The sequence below is a fragment of the Coenobita brevimanus genome, chromosome 102, assembly GCF_032717465.1.
Source record: "Coenobita brevimanus isolate Jiangsu-jjx chromosome 102, ASM3271746v2, whole genome shotgun sequence".
Classification (NCBI taxonomy): domain Eukaryota; kingdom Metazoa; phylum Arthropoda; class Malacostraca; order Decapoda; family Coenobitidae; genus Coenobita; species Coenobita brevimanus.
The window spans coordinates 30,125,075-30,141,872 of record NC_137055.1 but is presented as its reverse complement, the minus strand read 5'-3'; the positions used below and the strand labels follow the sequence as shown (position 1 = coordinate 30,141,872).

The 16,798-nt window shown below is 39.3% G+C and overlaps 1 protein-coding gene across 1 annotated transcript in view; it reads right to left on the bottom strand.

The window, feature by feature from the left end:
* LOC145415429 (ionotropic receptor 21a-like) overlaps positions 1–16,798 on the bottom strand; it is a 331,047-nt gene that overhangs the window by 281,354 nt on the left and 32,895 nt on the right. The window contains exons 2-3 of the mRNA XM_080284708.1: positions 4,245–4,513; positions 2,350–2,536 (exon numbers count right to left, since the gene is read on the bottom strand). Coding sequence (XP_080140834.1) covers positions 2,350–2,536; positions 4,245–4,513 — 456 coding nt within the window. The remainder of the gene's footprint in view (positions 1–2,349; positions 2,537–4,244; positions 4,514–16,798) is intronic.

Below are 16,798 nucleotides of genomic sequence, written 5' to 3'. Positions count from 1 at the left end.
TTTCAGGCAGGTGGATGAAAGAAGCATGTAGAATTATTCTAGTGCTGGCTTCCTCTTGGTTTGACTTAAAGAATGCAGACTCTTGGCCTGCAGAAGAGTCGGCACCTTCTATACCCTGAAAACCATCAGCTGGTTTTTTTTTTTTTTTTTTCGCCATCACATTCTATGGCACTTCTGTTAATAGGCTAACTTAATAAGAAAGCTGTGAGGTCAGATTTGTTTTCAGGCAGGTGGATGAAAGATTCCCACTACTTCAGAGCTATCAATCCTTCGCCTGGTTTGTCTCCGATGGGATGCACTCCTGCGCTTTCTTGTCAGATTTTATTGAATCTGATTTGTAGTGGTCAAACACTAAATCGACCCTAGTACAAGTACCCTCGAAGTTTCTGCAGACCTTGAAAAAAGACATCAGCTAAGTCTTCAAAGGTTTTAGTATTTTTTTGCCTGCCAATACTTTGAACCAAAGTCATTCCATGTTGGACCTCCCCAATCTGGAAGGTTTGGTGTGGCACGCCCCTCCTGAAGTATGCACCGAAGCGCTTCTTTTTCTGTTGATCTCAGGTTTCCGTCTGAGAAAGCAAGTGAGAGGGACGTAGGAGTTAGTTCAGACTGCAAGAGCTTGTCAAGGTCAGTTTTTCGTCCACTTTCAGTAGCAATCAAAAGCCTTTGGAACAAGTCACGGTCTGCTTTCAAACTTCTTGTTTTGTGCGTTTTGCAGCAGGTTGCTTGGCATACAATGATGCAAATGTCTTGGAATTCTGTTTGATAGTCGTTCTTGGAACTGTGTTCCTCTGTCTGTGTTTGAAATATATTGTAGAAAAAAATTTGGACGAAACTGCTTGCAAATATCGGAACTAATTGGTGTTATACAAACATATGTTGGTATTATGTATGCATGGCTAGAAACGCACATAATGACATGTGTGATCGTGTGATCTCTGCATCCCTAGAAAGGAAGACCTCTGTCTAAGAAGAGATTAGTGAAGTCCATACAGTGTTTTAAATGCAGATATACTGAGATTAGTTATGATGGTTTGGTATGAAACAGGAAATATCACCCAAAAAAGATACAAAATTGTATATCATGACCAAATTTAGAATATATAGGATGACTTGTATTTTTTACAAAGGGATAAAGAGGGATGTAGCCATATTCAAGAATAAAAAACGATTCATATGGAACACCTAAGATCATTGCCACAAAGTGTTTATGAGTAGTATGCAAAGATATGTAGATATATATTATATAGCTAAAAATATAATTAATGACACCTACGTGACCTCTGCACACCTGGAGAAAGTGACCTACACCAAAGAATAGATGGGTAGAGTTCATAGACTGATTTTAACATGGTGATTGCTTTTACTTTCTCGGGTTGAACGAAAATGTAAAATTCCTGTCCCTGCCTCCACACTAAGAATTAAAGAAAGCTGTATCGAACATATATTATTTGGAAATCTCTCTGGAGACAGCAAGAACTAAATAACCTTGTTATCAGACTTAGTAGGCTGAGATCAAGGAAACTGCAAAGCTGTGGAATTATACTTTGACAGTACATTAAAGAATAATTCTGTGTCTCCCTACCTCATCACTGTAAAATGAGTGAAAGTAATGATGATGGTGATGATGCCCCTGATGATAATGATGATGATGATGATCTGTAGCGTTTTCATTTCGCATTACTGACCGTTGATTATTAAAAAGAGATTTCGAAATAAAACCATCAGCATAAAGTGCGTTTCATTTTTCCCTCAGTCATGAGCGTAGGGCCAGGACTAGACTACTCACTTCAGACATTGAAGGACTGTGTAGTCGGTGTAGTCGCTCACTCCTATGTGACAATATATGAGTATTACACAACTATCACTCAGAATGAAACCCTTACCGGGTACATCCTGTTGTACCGTCTTAATCCATTTCATTACCAGGCAAATGAGAGAAGTACTCATTATTCACATTATTGCCACAGCAAGTTTTGATAGTGTTCTGAGACAGAAGCTAAACTGTATGAACCGCACGAGGTGGTCAAGTGGAAACAAAAGGGATCTGTATCTCGAAAGGATTTGAATTTGATCTCTGGATGGGATAGGGGATAATATGATGACTTTCTGAAAAAGCGATTTTTCCAGAACTGTCGATGTCACAAAACACCCCTCGCTAATTCCAGTACTCGTCCCTAGCATATATTTACTGTAGTATGGATGGTGAGTGCTAGTGAAAAGCGGTAAAAAAAAAAGGGGGGGGGGAAGGGGGTTTATGGCCAGTGGAAGGACTGCTGTGCCTCAGGGAACGGATCATGTCTTTCGCAGATATTAAATAACATGAAAAAAAAAAAAAATCTTCCTCACCTGACGTTGGAATGTAGTGTATGGCCGAGGTGATGGCAGGAAAAGCTGCGAGCAGGAAAAATGCCACACAATAAACGCCGTCAGAAACAGGAGGCCGATGGTGTAGGAGGCTGAGCTCATGGTTACTGCTTGTTATGAAGAAGTGAAGATCGTACAGTAGGTAGGAGTTCGGCATGCCATTCTGAAGCTTAAACACCGATATATTACATGATAGGCAGCATTTCTATGAAAATGGCATTTTTTAACAATCTCCAGTTCTGAAGACAGTTACTGAAATTGAACGAAGAGTAAAGGTTCGTGGCATACTGTACTAATGTTAAAGACAAAAATTAAGTAGTCTAGATCTAACGAGTATGTGTAGCATGTGCCTACCGAACTAGTAAGGAGAGAATGCATTCGAGATGAAACATAAATAAAAGGTACTCTAAAAATCAAGTTACGTAGTGATAGTCGTTTTATTTTTATTTTTATTCTAGATATGTTTTGCAATTTACTTATTACGGGCAGACGTCCGCTCTACAGATTCACTTTAGAACAGAGATTTGAGTCTGAGCTACATCATTTACATTTCAAGGACCACTTTCTAACAGTTGCTTACATGCCTATAATTTGCTCTCTGTCGTCGGGTAGACGGAATGTCAAGAAATTGCGTAAAGATAGGTACTATCGCCGGCACTTATAGCTGGTACAGTCAGCGTTGTCAATCCTCTTTTTCCTTGGTGTGAATCCCGTGCAGCTCGACTCAGTTTCTCCAAACCATTTACTGGTGAGGAGAGTCACTGGGAGATGTCTGGCGTAAATGAAAGGGGTAGTAGTGTTTGGGGGTGGGAGGGCGGTGGTGGGGAGAACATGACTGAGTAGATGCCAAACCAGTGTAATACAGATGTGGCACCAGCGTATTTGTAAAAAAACGTAGGTTTACGATGTGAATGAGCTAAAACAACCTCTTTTAGTGGTAACGACACTGAGTTACGGACTCCACTTATATCTCAGAATGATTCTACAATCTGTGTTGAGGTTAACCTATACAGGAATAGTCATTTAAACAAGTGCCAGAAGTCTAATAAATGTTCACAGCTGGAAATGGTGGCATGTTACATAGGTTTTACAGGGTAATAATCGGGGAAACTAATTACAGTTTTAACGAACAAGCGGCAGAAGGTATTGCAGTTATATCTGACCTTATAACAGATAACCCATAAAAAACAACTACAGTAAATTTTGCATAATATGACCATACCCATAATAATGTTTTTTTTTTTTTTTTTCAGGCGTGTTCGACATTGCTTAAGCAAGGCTGCAATTAATGAATCCTTGATGATCTCTTAACTTTTGACCTAGATAATTATAATGTTTATAATGAGATTAGGACTGACCCTTATTGCACAGTATGCTATATTTGCTTGTTCATGAATATTACTGACGTTGCAGGGTGTGCCGGAGACGTTTAGGAGTGTAATAAGTAACAAAGGAAGAATATTTTAATAATTCAGAACACCCACCAACCAACACCTGGATCTTTACATTTATCTTTGTTAGTAATCAGTGATTTAACGAATTTATATACATTATGATCTGAAAGTGAACCGTGGTATTTCTCATTTATCTTTGTTATTAATGATTAAACGAACTTATACGCCACATTATGTTTAAAAAGTGAACCTTATCTTGAAGTGTGTGTGTGTGTGTGTGTGTGTGTGTGTGTGTGTGTGTGTGTGTGTGTGTGTGTGTTTGTGTGTGTGTGTGTGAATTATCATGTTCAGTTATTTTAACATTATTGTTTCAGCGTTCTGCAACAGTTCAGTTATTAAACATTACCGGATGTTGTTCTTCCTCCACGCATGTATGTTTCCGTGATCGGAAGATCGGAAGGTTTTCTTATCTGAGAACACCACCCTGGACCAGAGGTCTAGGTCTTTGTCGACATACTGACGTGCAAAGTTAAGCCTGGCAGCACGGTGCGCTTCAGTCAGCAACTCCTTTTTGGCCGGAACCTGGTGATGTATTCCCGTCTTACGAAGCCGCCTCCGGACTGTAGCGACAGACACATCCAACTGGAGTCTGTTCCGAAGTGCCACAGCGTTCGTTATGGGGGTTTCATTAGCCGCTTGTATAATGCACTCATCCTGTGGAGGTGTTGTTACACGGGAGCGTGGTGTCATGGCTGTGAGGAAATATTATAAAGAGAATACGTCATTGGAAACAACTATTTTACATGCTCGTAGGAGCGGTGGTAGATGGAGGAGTGGGGGACCAGGGGGGGGGGCATAGTTTAGGGGGATGGGAGGGTAGTGGTGGGCGGGGAGGGAGAGGAGAATGTTGGTGGACTGTGGTGTGAGGGAGGATTGCAAGGGAGATGATACGTCACACTAATTGGCGTCCTGTTACCTATTCAACAGGATTAGTGTAACATAACGTCGTTGATGCTGGTTTGCATTTTTATAGGTAAAAAGTATGTTATACATCGTTGACGCTGTACTACGTGTTAATGTCAAATACAAAACTATAGACTAAAAATTTAAGTTAAAACATTATGAAACAATCACATCATAGATGTTCGACGTACACGAATGGCAAAAAAAGTAATTACCGACCAAATCTTTCATAGTTAGGCGCTCTTACCTCGGTAGGTAAGATTTCCTGTCTCTTCCCACCTACTGATTCGTTTTGCCGCAGTTGTTGGGGATATGCCTAACTGATTGGCGATAGCCCGAATACTGGAGCCTCCTTTCCGCAGACTGATGATCTCCCCTTGCAGGGCTACTTGCTTTTCATGTCTGTTCACTGTGACTCCTGAACTGTCAGTGGTGTAGGAATGCTTTGTCGTGTATGGACAACACCTCGGTATACACCCAGACTCACTGAGAGACGAGACATATTGGAGCCAAGTTTGAGGTTGGCAATCACCAGATAGATGGTCTGGAGGTTGGCCCCTGCAGACAGACATATTGGCAGTTGGCACAAGGCCTAATGAGTGCTTGAAGGAGCTGATAGTTCTATCCCGGCCTAAACCATTTGTTTTATATGACTACGAAAGATTCCAGCGTCCCATATTCTCCGATAGGTTATAGAATGGAGGATGGCTGAACATTTACAATGAATGAATATAAATTACAAATGTGTGTTGTTTCCGTATTATTGTATGCATTTACTTTGTTGACGCAATGTTACAGATTACCATTTGTCGCTCCCACAATCAGTGAGAGAGACTTGCATGGCGAAGATTACATGAATACAGGTAAGATAAAGGAACAGATATCGTATGATTTGTGCTCGTAACATGATAACCCCATTAACATTATAATAATCTAACCTGAAATTAATGGAACCATGAAGGAATCGATATCTGCAGCATGTTCTATGCATTGTGTAATTTAACATATCGAACACACTTGAAGAAACTCATATTATTGTGGGTATGGTCATATTATGCAAATATTACTGTAGCTGTTTTTTATGGGTTATCTGTTATAAGGTCAGATGTAACTGCAATACCTTCTGCCGCTTGTTCATTAAAACTGTAATTAGTTTCCCCGATTATTACCCTGTAAAACCTATGTAACATGCCACCACTTCCAGCTGTGAACATTTATTAGACCTCCGGCACTGTCGTTTAAATGGCTATTCCTGTATAGGTTAACTTCAACACAGATTGTAGAATCATTCTGAAATATAAGCGGAGTCCGTAACTCAGTGTCATTACCACTAAAAAGAGGTTGTTTTAGCTCATTCACATCGTAAACCTACTTTTTTTTTTTTTACAAATGCGATGGTGCCACATCTGTATTACACTGGTTTGGCATCCTCTCAGTCACGTTCCCCCCACCCCTGCTCTCCCACCCCTTACACTTACGCCAGACATCTCCCAGTAATTCTCCCTCTCACCAGTAAATGGTTCGGAGAAATTGAGTGGAGCTGCACGGGATTGACACCAAGGAAAAAGGATTGACAACGCTGACTGTACCAGCTATAAGTGCCGGCGATAGTACATTGGATGCCTCACCCTTTTGATTTATTGAAAAAAATTATATACCTAACGCTGGATGAAAAAGCAAAAAAGTATTCAAGGATAAAATGAACTGTACAAAAACAATAAATATAACATGAAAGACGTATGCATATGGAAGAAAGCAACAACAAAGTAATATTCCCACAGCAAATATAAGTTCATCAAATTTCACCACTGAGTAGCTATGCAATGACCTAGGGTTGTAAAATGCATGCCCAGCATGGCTGACTAACAAAGTAGTCGATGCAAATTAGTTATATTTAGAAAGTCTCCTTCTAACGACATTTGTAGTGACAAAAAAAAAAAAAAAAAAAAAAAACAGTAAAGTAAGGGCGGGTCCACACGTGCCCTCGAACATATGTTGACAACACAATTGACAATATGATTGGGTACATGTATGCAGCGGTATTTGGACAGATGTATGCAAGCATGTTTCGAACACGGGCAGCAAAGGCAATGGGATATGAGTGCCCATACCAGGCAGCTGAGACTTCATCATGATGTTACCAACATGATGTGGATGCTGCTGTTCCCAACATGCTTGCAATGTGTTCGTTACTGTTTTGCATACATGTTGCCAGCACTTGTTCGAGCACACGTGTGGACAGGCACCAAGGCACCTATTTCCTCAATAGCGAAACATTATAAGGTACAGTCGAAATGTATGTATTAGCAAGAATAACACTAATAGCATAGTCATCTTAATGTATCGGAAAATAGCCAACATAACCATTTTGAAACTTTAAAAATTTTCTTATTATGGGAGGTCAGTTCAATTTACTCACGATAATTAATAAGCCTTCTGGTCCTCCAGATCAGGAATTAGTTCCACAAGGACACAGAGATTTAACCTCTCCATGGCCGTGGGTCCGGAATTTTACGTGCACCCCCAGGCTGATGCCCGGGCCATTTTCTGAAGTTTCAAAAATTTATTTTTCTTGCCATATTGAAGAAAAAGTTCAGGAGCACCTAACAGCGTAAATCTCAGCTTCCTAGAGCCATTCTGTGGCATGCAATGGAATGCCAAAGTTGCAGAAATATCGGCAACCGATATCCGCCGCCGCGAGGTGCTGCCGCGCTGCAGCATCACACGTGGTCATTTTTTAAAACTCCCCAATGTGAATGGTGCTGAAATGTTGCGCATATATTAGATATGATGATATCGAATGATTTCAGTACATAATATGTTAGGATTGGCCTGAAATATATATATATATATATATATATATATATATATATATATATATATATATATATATATATGTATATTTTTTCACCTTTTTGATATAAAATATGTTTACAGTAGTGTCGAGTTATTTTGTACGTTATCGCTGTGCCCATGCTTGGAAAAGGGAGTGAAAGGGTTGAAATTTCAGTCCTAAATGAGAAAATTGCCCATCCCCTGATGCTAGGCTCTCGCACGCGGGATGAAAGTGGAGGGTCAGATCTGATTATGAATAGTGGAGTTGAGTCACAGCTTGCCGCTCGCACACCACGTACATGGCTAAAAATGGAATTGTAATGCAGTTTCCAAACTATGAATAATTCCAATTATTACGAACAGAGAGACAAAGCAGAAATAAATACGTTTACAGACGGGGGAAAATATATTTTTTTCCGTAATAACACGTTCACCTTTCTCTGTCATTTTACCTTGTTATTTTTGCAATATATGTTGCTGTCTGTCTGTCGTGAGTGTGGGAAAGTATATTTTCTGCCTGGGTAAGGGAAAAGGGTACAGTTGGATGTTTTCCAGCACCTGACGTGATCAGAATTGCGAGACGACCTGCCATTCGCACCTCGCAAGAGCTGAATACCAGGAAGGGAAGGAAGTTCATTCCACCCACGAAAACATCACGTGAACACAGAAAACTTTCCTGTTATGCATGTAAAAGGCAAAGAATATGTAAAATGATGCAAAACAGTGCAATAAACCTGAGCAAATAGGTAAAGCTACCAGACAAAAATTAATATTTCTTTTATCATGTCTTTAATGTTTATGCCTGTGTTTATTTCTAATCGTAAACAGGGTGGTTGTGTGTGTTTTGCAAAGGAGGAGAAAGATTATATTTTCTGTTTGGGTCGAAATAATGGGTGTAACTATGTGTGTTTAGGCATGGCCACGAGCGAAAAAATCGTACATCTACTTGTCACGGCAGCAGATGGTGAACTGACAAATGAGGTGTAAGAGCGTGAAGTGAAGGTCAGTCTCATGTCCCAGATGTTCGTTCACTTCCCGAAAGTTTTCACAGTTTTCTACAAGTCGCACTGCAGCGAATGATCGAAACCAGTACAACACACCTGAGCAAATAGGTAATAGATACCAATACAAAAATGTATTTTTCTCCTATTATCGTCTTTTTTGTTTTTGCCTTGATTAATTAAGTCATAAACAGGTGGTTGTTTTGCAAGAGAGGACAAAAATGATATTTTCTGCCTGGGTTGAGATAATGGGTGTAGTTGTGTTGGTTTAGGCATGGCCAGGAGTGAAACAATCGAAAATCTACTCGTGTGCAGCAGCAGGCTCTGAAACTGCTTGATGAGATGTGTGGGAGTGTACTGTAGGTCAGTCTGAAGACTTCAGAACGTTCGTTCGCTTCCCAAAGAGGGCGAAGTACGTCCGTTCATGTGCTTACCCGTTAATAGTTTTCTAATTGGCTTACTATAGAGCCTGCAGACTCTCCCACCCAAAACCACAGCCAGTGCAACACAATTCCTATACATATTCATCCAAGGCTCTCAAAACCTTCGACACCTATACCCATGCATGAATCATTCGGTGGGGGTGGGTCACATTTTCAGTGACAATGTGAAATGTCTGGGCCATAAGGATTAATTACCCTTCAGGACCCACTAGCACACTTTGAACATGTATAGCAAATCTGCCAACCAGTGTCATACGTGTTCAAACCGCCCACTACTCTACATAAGTTATCCATGTTAATATTTCGTTGAGAGCAATAATGTATTCCTTGAATTTGGTAGTAGTGTTTTTACCAATCGGGAACAAACGAATAACCAGTTACCATGAACAACCTCTGATCCCTTTGTGCTTAAGTAAAATGGCAGTAAGCAAAGTGTCAGTCCACAAGAGGTTATTATCGTTATTATTATTTTAGTAGTAGTAGTAGTAGTAGGCTAGTAGACTACTACTAGCCTACTACTACTAATAATAATAATAATAAAATAAAAATAACGATAATAACCTCTTGTGGACTGACACTTTGCTTACTGCCATTTTACTTAAGCAGTAGTAGTAGTAGTAGTAGTAGTAAAATTCCCAGATCCCTGTGGGGAGGTTTCTTGTGTCTGTCAGTTTTATTTTTCTTAGGAAGATCTAAATCGTTACCATTTGCATACCATTTCAACTACAGCCTATATTCTTTGCCATGTTATAGTACTGGTTGACCGCTCCGTCTGACCAATTATCCTCTTGATCTGACTACCGGGGCTCGGATAGGATCCGGAAATAATTGTGATCTAAAGCTCAAGAACAACGTAAGTCAGAAGGCTGAAATTTTTTAGGCATATACGTGAGACATGGCCAAAATGCAATGTATAATGTAGCCCAAATCGAATCTTTATGCTCAGAGATCGCCAATGGTTCAGAATTTTGGACTACCCCGGAAGACGGAGAAGTCACCTGATTATACATGAAAGAAAAAATTCAGAGCCACCAGACTTAGTGGACCTAGAAAATGATGACGTAAAATGGCATCCAGATCAGTGACCATGACCTTAATATCCCTTTATAGCTCGGCTTCTAGTAGACAATGGCTGTGGAAAGTTTTTTTTTTTTTCAGTATTGTCCTTGGACAATTTAATGGCATTCAAGTTATAATAATAATAATAATAATTATTATTATTATTATTATTATTATTATTATTATTATTATTATTATTATCGTTATTATTATTATTATTATTATTATTAATATTATTATTATTATTATTATCATCATCATCAGCAGCAGCAGCAGCAGCAGCAGCAGCAGCAGCAACAGCATTATTACTATTATTATTATTATTATTTTAATTATTATTATTACATTATCATTATTATTATTATTATTATTATTGTTTGAGTAAGACTGAAGGTTGGACTACAAATTTGGGCGACTGTGTGTGTTTATGTGCCAGTGTAAGACGTGCAAGCAGAGTGAAAGAAGAATTCTGGATAAATGTGGAAGCTTGCATGGAAAAGCTGGAAAGGAATGAGTGTTTTTTATAGGAGATATGAATGGAAAAGTAGGGAATGTGAAAGTGAATGTAGTTAGTGAATTGGATTTGCCCGCAAAAGTGGATGAGAATGGCAGTGCTCTAGGGTACATTCGTGCCGGGAGGGGGCTGGTTGTAGTCAATACCCTCTTCATACACAAAATGATCCACAGGTATACCTGGCGAGCTATGACAAGGGTGGGTGGTGAACTGAACAGAAGGCAATGATTGATTATATGTGTGTGGATGATAGAATACTGTGTAAAATGGATGCAAGAGCACATAGAGTTTGGAGAAGTGAACTTTCTGACCACCACTTGGTGGTGGTAAGAGTCAGGGTTCAAATGAAATGGAGGAAGAGAAGAAGGGAAGGACAGAAGAAAGTACTTCATACAAGGAGGGTGGCAGGGCTACAAGAGGATGGAAAAAAGGCAGAATATGAGAGAAGTGCAGGAGTGATTGGGTAAACATGATTGGGAGCAAATGTGTGGAAGGTGTGTGCAAGATACAGTATTCACAGAAGAAATCTGAAGCATCGTATGAGGTGGTGTGTGGGGTGTAAAGAAGACGAAAGGGAATGCAAGGAACAGCATCGTGAAATGAAGGGTTGAGACAGGCTGTGGCACGAAAGAAGAATGCATATATGGAGTCGGTGAGAAACAGGCATGTGGAGGAATCTGAGAGACGGAAGAGAGAGTTTTATGTAGAGAAGAACAGAGAGGTAAAAGATTAGTAAGAGTAAGAAGAGAATGGATGAAGAATTTGGAAGGAATTTGAGTGTAATGTGGAGGGAATGTAAGAAAATGTTCTGGAAAGAGGTAAAGAGAGTTATACATGGTGTTAAAGAAGTTAGTCGGGGAGTGAAAGATAAACATGGTAGATTACTACTGGCAAAAGGAGAAAAAGTGAGCAGATAGAGAGGACAGTTTAAGGAATTGTTCAACAGAAAGAATGAAAGTAATGCGTGGCTGGGGAATGGCTGGGAGAAGGAGGCATGTGAGATGAGAAGAAATCAGTGGGATGGAAGTAGTGGAAGCAATGAAGAAATTCAAAATGAGGAAAGCCCCAGTAATTGATAGAGTGTGCGGTGAAATGCTAAAGCATGGGGGAGAGGTAGTAGTAGAATCGATGTGGACGATGTGCAGATTCGCCTGGGAGGAAGGTAAAGTTCCTTAGGATTGGAAGTCAAGTATACTCGTAGTTATTCCCCTGTACAAAGGAGAGGGAGAAAAGAGGTATGTGGTAATCATAGCGGCATTTGTCTTCTTAGTGTAATAGGAAAAGTATATGGTGGGATACTTATTGACAGAGTTATGGAAATAACAGAGGAATTAGCATGAGAAGAACCAGATGGTTTTAGGAAGGGAAGAGGTTGTTTAGATTAGATACTTATTCTTAGCTCTTTAGTGATAAAGTTCCTAGAGAAGGGAAATAAGCTGTATGCAGCCTTTATGGATTTGGAGAAAGCATATGACAGGGTGGATAAACAAGGATTACGGAAAGTATTAAGAATAGGGAGTAGGCTAAGTGGGAAGTTGTTGAATGCCGTGAAATGTATGTATGAGAGTGCTGAGGCTGCAGTGCATGTGGATAGTGAACTGAGTGAATTTTTCTGTTTAAAGATTGGATTGAAACAGGGATGTGTTCTGTCTCCAAGGTTGTTCATTCTTTATATGGATAGGGTTACAAAAGAGATACACGGTAGGGCAGTGGATGTCGGAAGGACCCTAACGGGAGAGGGCAGGGTATGGAAACTCCCTGTTCTGTTGTTTGCAGATGATACTGTGTTGTTAAGTGAAGACGATGGGGAGCCCCAAGGCTTGGTGAATGAGTTTAGGAGGGTGTGTAGGAAACGGAATCTAAAGATGGATGTAGGTAAGAGTAAAGTTATGGTCTTCGAGAGCAATGAAGCCAGGTGATGTATGGCGATGCTGGATGAGGAGGAAATGGAAAATGTGGGTGTGTTTAGGTACTTGGGTAGTGTGATGAGTAAGGATGGAAGTTTCGAGAGTGAGGTGTTTGAAAGTTTACATCAAGGAAGAAAGGTTGCTGATTCTTTGAAAGCAGTGATGAGGAGCAGGGAAGGGAGCATGGAAGAAGAAAAGTCACTGCATGAATGTATTGTGATACCAGTGATACCAGCTATAACATATAGAAACGAAGCTTGAACGTTGCTGTAAGGACACAAGTCAAGAGTGAGGGCAGTGGAAAAGAGTTATTTAAGAGGAGCATGTGGAGTTACATTAAGCGACAGACAGATGAATGAGGAAGTGAAGGAGAGTTGTGGTGTGGATGTAATAGGAAGTGTTAGGAGAAAATGTACACTGAGGTGGTTTGGCTCTATGGAGAGGACTGAGAGCGAAAGACTAACGAGGAGAGTGTATGAAGTGGAGGAGGGAAGAGGGAGAGGGAAATCGAGGATGTGATGAAGGGATGGAGTGGAGAGGTACAATACATGAGAGAGGGGGGGTGCAAGCTGCGGGGAAGGGCAGCGAAATGGCGGGGGACAGGGCTACATGAAGGCATTTCGTTTGTAGCCACTCCTCATGGGATTAAGGCGTTTGGCTATAGACAGGTAGAAAATGATTAGTTATTATTATTATTATTATTATTATTATTATTATTATTATTATTGAGAATTTGGACACTGTCATAACTCTTTCTACACTATGACATTTTTTGCAGTGATCTTACACTACTGCAGAGAGACTCCGTCGACCAAAGGGGTTAATTTTCTTTTAAAATTAAATTCACTGAGTATTGTCTAAGTAATTTATTTGCTGCAAAAGGGATATGAAAACTATATAATATTTGCAAGATGAACCAGAAAACCATAATCCGTATCCTACAGATGAACATGCAACAAAAATATTCTAACAAATCAAATTGTGATAATCTTAGCAATATAGAGCTAATTTTGCCTGATATTTATCGTACTGTTAATGTTTGCACATCATGATTTTTAAAACAGAATTAATAATTTACTTTTGGCATGCGTCTCTCTTGATTTCACAGTCCAGTGAATTAATCTCATGAAAGAATACGTCCTTCTAGGAAAATGTTTGTTGGGACGATACAACAGCTTTGGCAAAATTACGGTCCCTCTCAGTTCTGAACACAGGTAGTAAACAATATGAATGTAAATTCAGCGAGGTGAGGAGAGAGGGGGAGGAGAGAAAGAGAATGGTGAGGAGCGAGAAAAGAGAGAGGGAATTAGTAGAGGCAGATTTATGAAAAAAAAAAAAAAAAAAAAAACGATTAGAAGGAAGAGGAGAAATGGAAAAGTGTGTGTGTGTGTGTGTGAGAGAGAGAGAGAGAGAGAGAGAGAGAGAGAGAGAGACTGGCAGACAGTCAAACATATTAACAGGCAGAGTGAATACTCTCATTGGTGAATGAGGTGTGTATTCGGAGAGAGAGAGAGAGAGAGAGAGAGAAGGTACACAGGATGTACCGATAGCAATATGTCTTTTGGTCTGTGAGGTGGTCATCTCTTGAAAAAATTGTTTATTCCACGAAGATTAAGCTCTCGTGTAAAAGAAAAGGATACAAAAGGAGGCTGTCCCCCATCCACCACACCATCCAGTTAACCCGGCAGAAAAAGAATAGAAAAACTTTTTACAATGAACATGAGTGGAAGTTTTTATCGGCGAGGCCGAAGAAGAATAATTATGGACTGTGCAGTCTTTGCTGCACAGATATTTAAAGAAAAGGAAGCGCAATCGCTGAGTGTTCTCACTATTAAGCAAACAGCCCATAGACATCTGAATTCAATTCAACTTGGAAATAAACAATACTAAGTTAGCAATAGGCTGGAGTCTCAAATATTTCTTGTATTTTAAAAGTACCAATAATTTTTTGCACTAACTACAATTGCTTTTAGCCTATTCCATGTTAGTACTAAGCGAATGTTAATCTTGCCCTATGTTAGTGTTGCATCTCATATTTTATTTGATCATTATTTTTACCAAGAGTGTGATTCTATGTTTAAAAAAAAATATCATTTTTAACATCGTCGAATTCTGGATATTTGTATTTAAGCTCCTCTGAGTCGTCGCTTTTTTTTCTTTTCTTTTTTTTAGATTATATATATAGTTTCGTTAGTCGCTTGTCGCAAAGTAATTTCGCAGATGGGATTTATTTGTGGCTCTGCGCTGCACTGTTTCGAGCTTTTCTTGGTCCATAATAAGATCTGAGAACTATTACCGCACAGACTATTCTAGGTGCGGTCTAACTAATGCCATACAAAGAGCGCATTTTATGATCAAAGTTCCTTGCGATGAACCCGAGAATTGTGTGTCTTCTTACTGGTTGCTATACACTGCTTTGTTTTTTTGAGGTCGTTATTGATACTAACACCTAAAACCTTCTCATCCTTTGCTCTCGTCAGTGGGGTATCGGGCATACGATTTTCATATTGAATGTTTTTGTCGTCAAAATGCATTTACATTTGTCTATATTAAATCTGATTTGCCCATTTTCATTCCAGCTCATTAACTTATCCAAGTCGGTTTGCTTAGACTGAGACTGCTTTCGTAATTACCCGCAATCACCTTGTATTCGGCAAATTTCGATACCTTATAAACGAGTCCATTTCCTACGTAAATGATATAAATGGTGGAAAGGAAAAGTCATAGGTCTGACCTTTTCGGAAATTCGCTTTTTACTTCCAGCAGTTGTGATGAGTCTCCTATATGCTGCTTGCGATTCGTTAGCCATCAGCAACCCACGAACACTATTTGTTAGAAGGGCCTTGAACTTTGAGTTTGTCAAGAAATCTTAGATGAGGAACCTCATCAAACGCTATATGGAAGTCTAGGTATAGGACATCCAATGGCATTTTTCCGACCCAGTTATCCTATATTGCTATAAAGTATTCAGGCAAATCTGTAAGATGATCTATTGTTGCGAAACCTGTTTTGATTATCCGTTGTAAGATTATACTTTTGATAAGGAAGGTAATATTGTCTCCATCAGTTACTTCCAAAATTTGTATACTACAAACGTTAGATTTATCGGGCGATAATCTGAGGTGCTATGTTTTAGACTTCATCAAAGATGGGTGATATATTAACAAGCTACCATTGATACGGTTCTGTTCGTTCAGTTAGTAACATTATGTTAAGAATGGGAAAGGTTAATTGTAACATTCATGCAGAATGCGAAGACATATCCGCACTGGGCTACTTGATTAATTTGGGTCGATTTTCTGAAAACAATTCGATTCATTATGTCCAATCACTTCATCGCTTGACAGTTTATCATCTACTGGTTGTAAGAAGACCGAGTGAGGGATGGGAATGTTTCCTCTTTTCTTTTGTGAAGCCACTGTGAAAGGAGTCGGTCAGAATTGTTGATCTTGTTTCGTTATCATGGACGAGATCGTCTTCCGAGCTTAGTATAGTAGAGGGCCTATGCTGTCACATTTGTCCAACTCATTACAAAGTGAAAAAATATTTTTATTTTTATTTATTTATATTTCGTTTCGGTCTCGTTTGGTTTTCTGAATAATTTTCGTACACTACAGCTGTAAGTTAAATTATTCTGTACCGTCACCGTTATTTCCTGTACGTTCATATTTTTTATATACTCTTCTTTTGTGACCAGCGACTTCTTCAATATTCATGGACATCCTGGCCGGTTTATTGGTGTGATTATTTCTGGTCATTCTTCGCATATATATATATATATATATATATATATATATATATATATATATATATATATATATCGATTGAATAGTGAATATTTCCCACATTTTTTCGACATTATCAATCTGCAGTAACATAATGCAGTTGGTGTTAACAATTTTGTTTCTCATGTTTTCGATTTTTTTTTTTTAAGTTCGGAAGTAAGAGGCTTTTGGGGCTAGCCATATAGTTTATGTTAATTCCATGATTAACCCACCAGCTCCCAGACTTCCTGGGCGAGGGATTTTGCTGAAAGGGTATTAAGCGCACCGCCCTCCGCCTATCGGCTCATAGTCGCGAACCTCATAGGTCCCTGCCCCGGGGTTCCCTTCTTTATTAAATTTTGAAAATGCCCAGCTACGTCCTATATTTAGGAACCTGGGCGCAAATGGGTTATATATATGACCATAATTGTTGCTAAAATTTTCGTTATCACACAAGTGTATTAGATCAGTGTATGTTCCTAGGCCATGGTCGATTTTTCCCCCCTACGTATTGGAGTGAAAAAGTGAAAAAGTTACTGCATGACAGTATT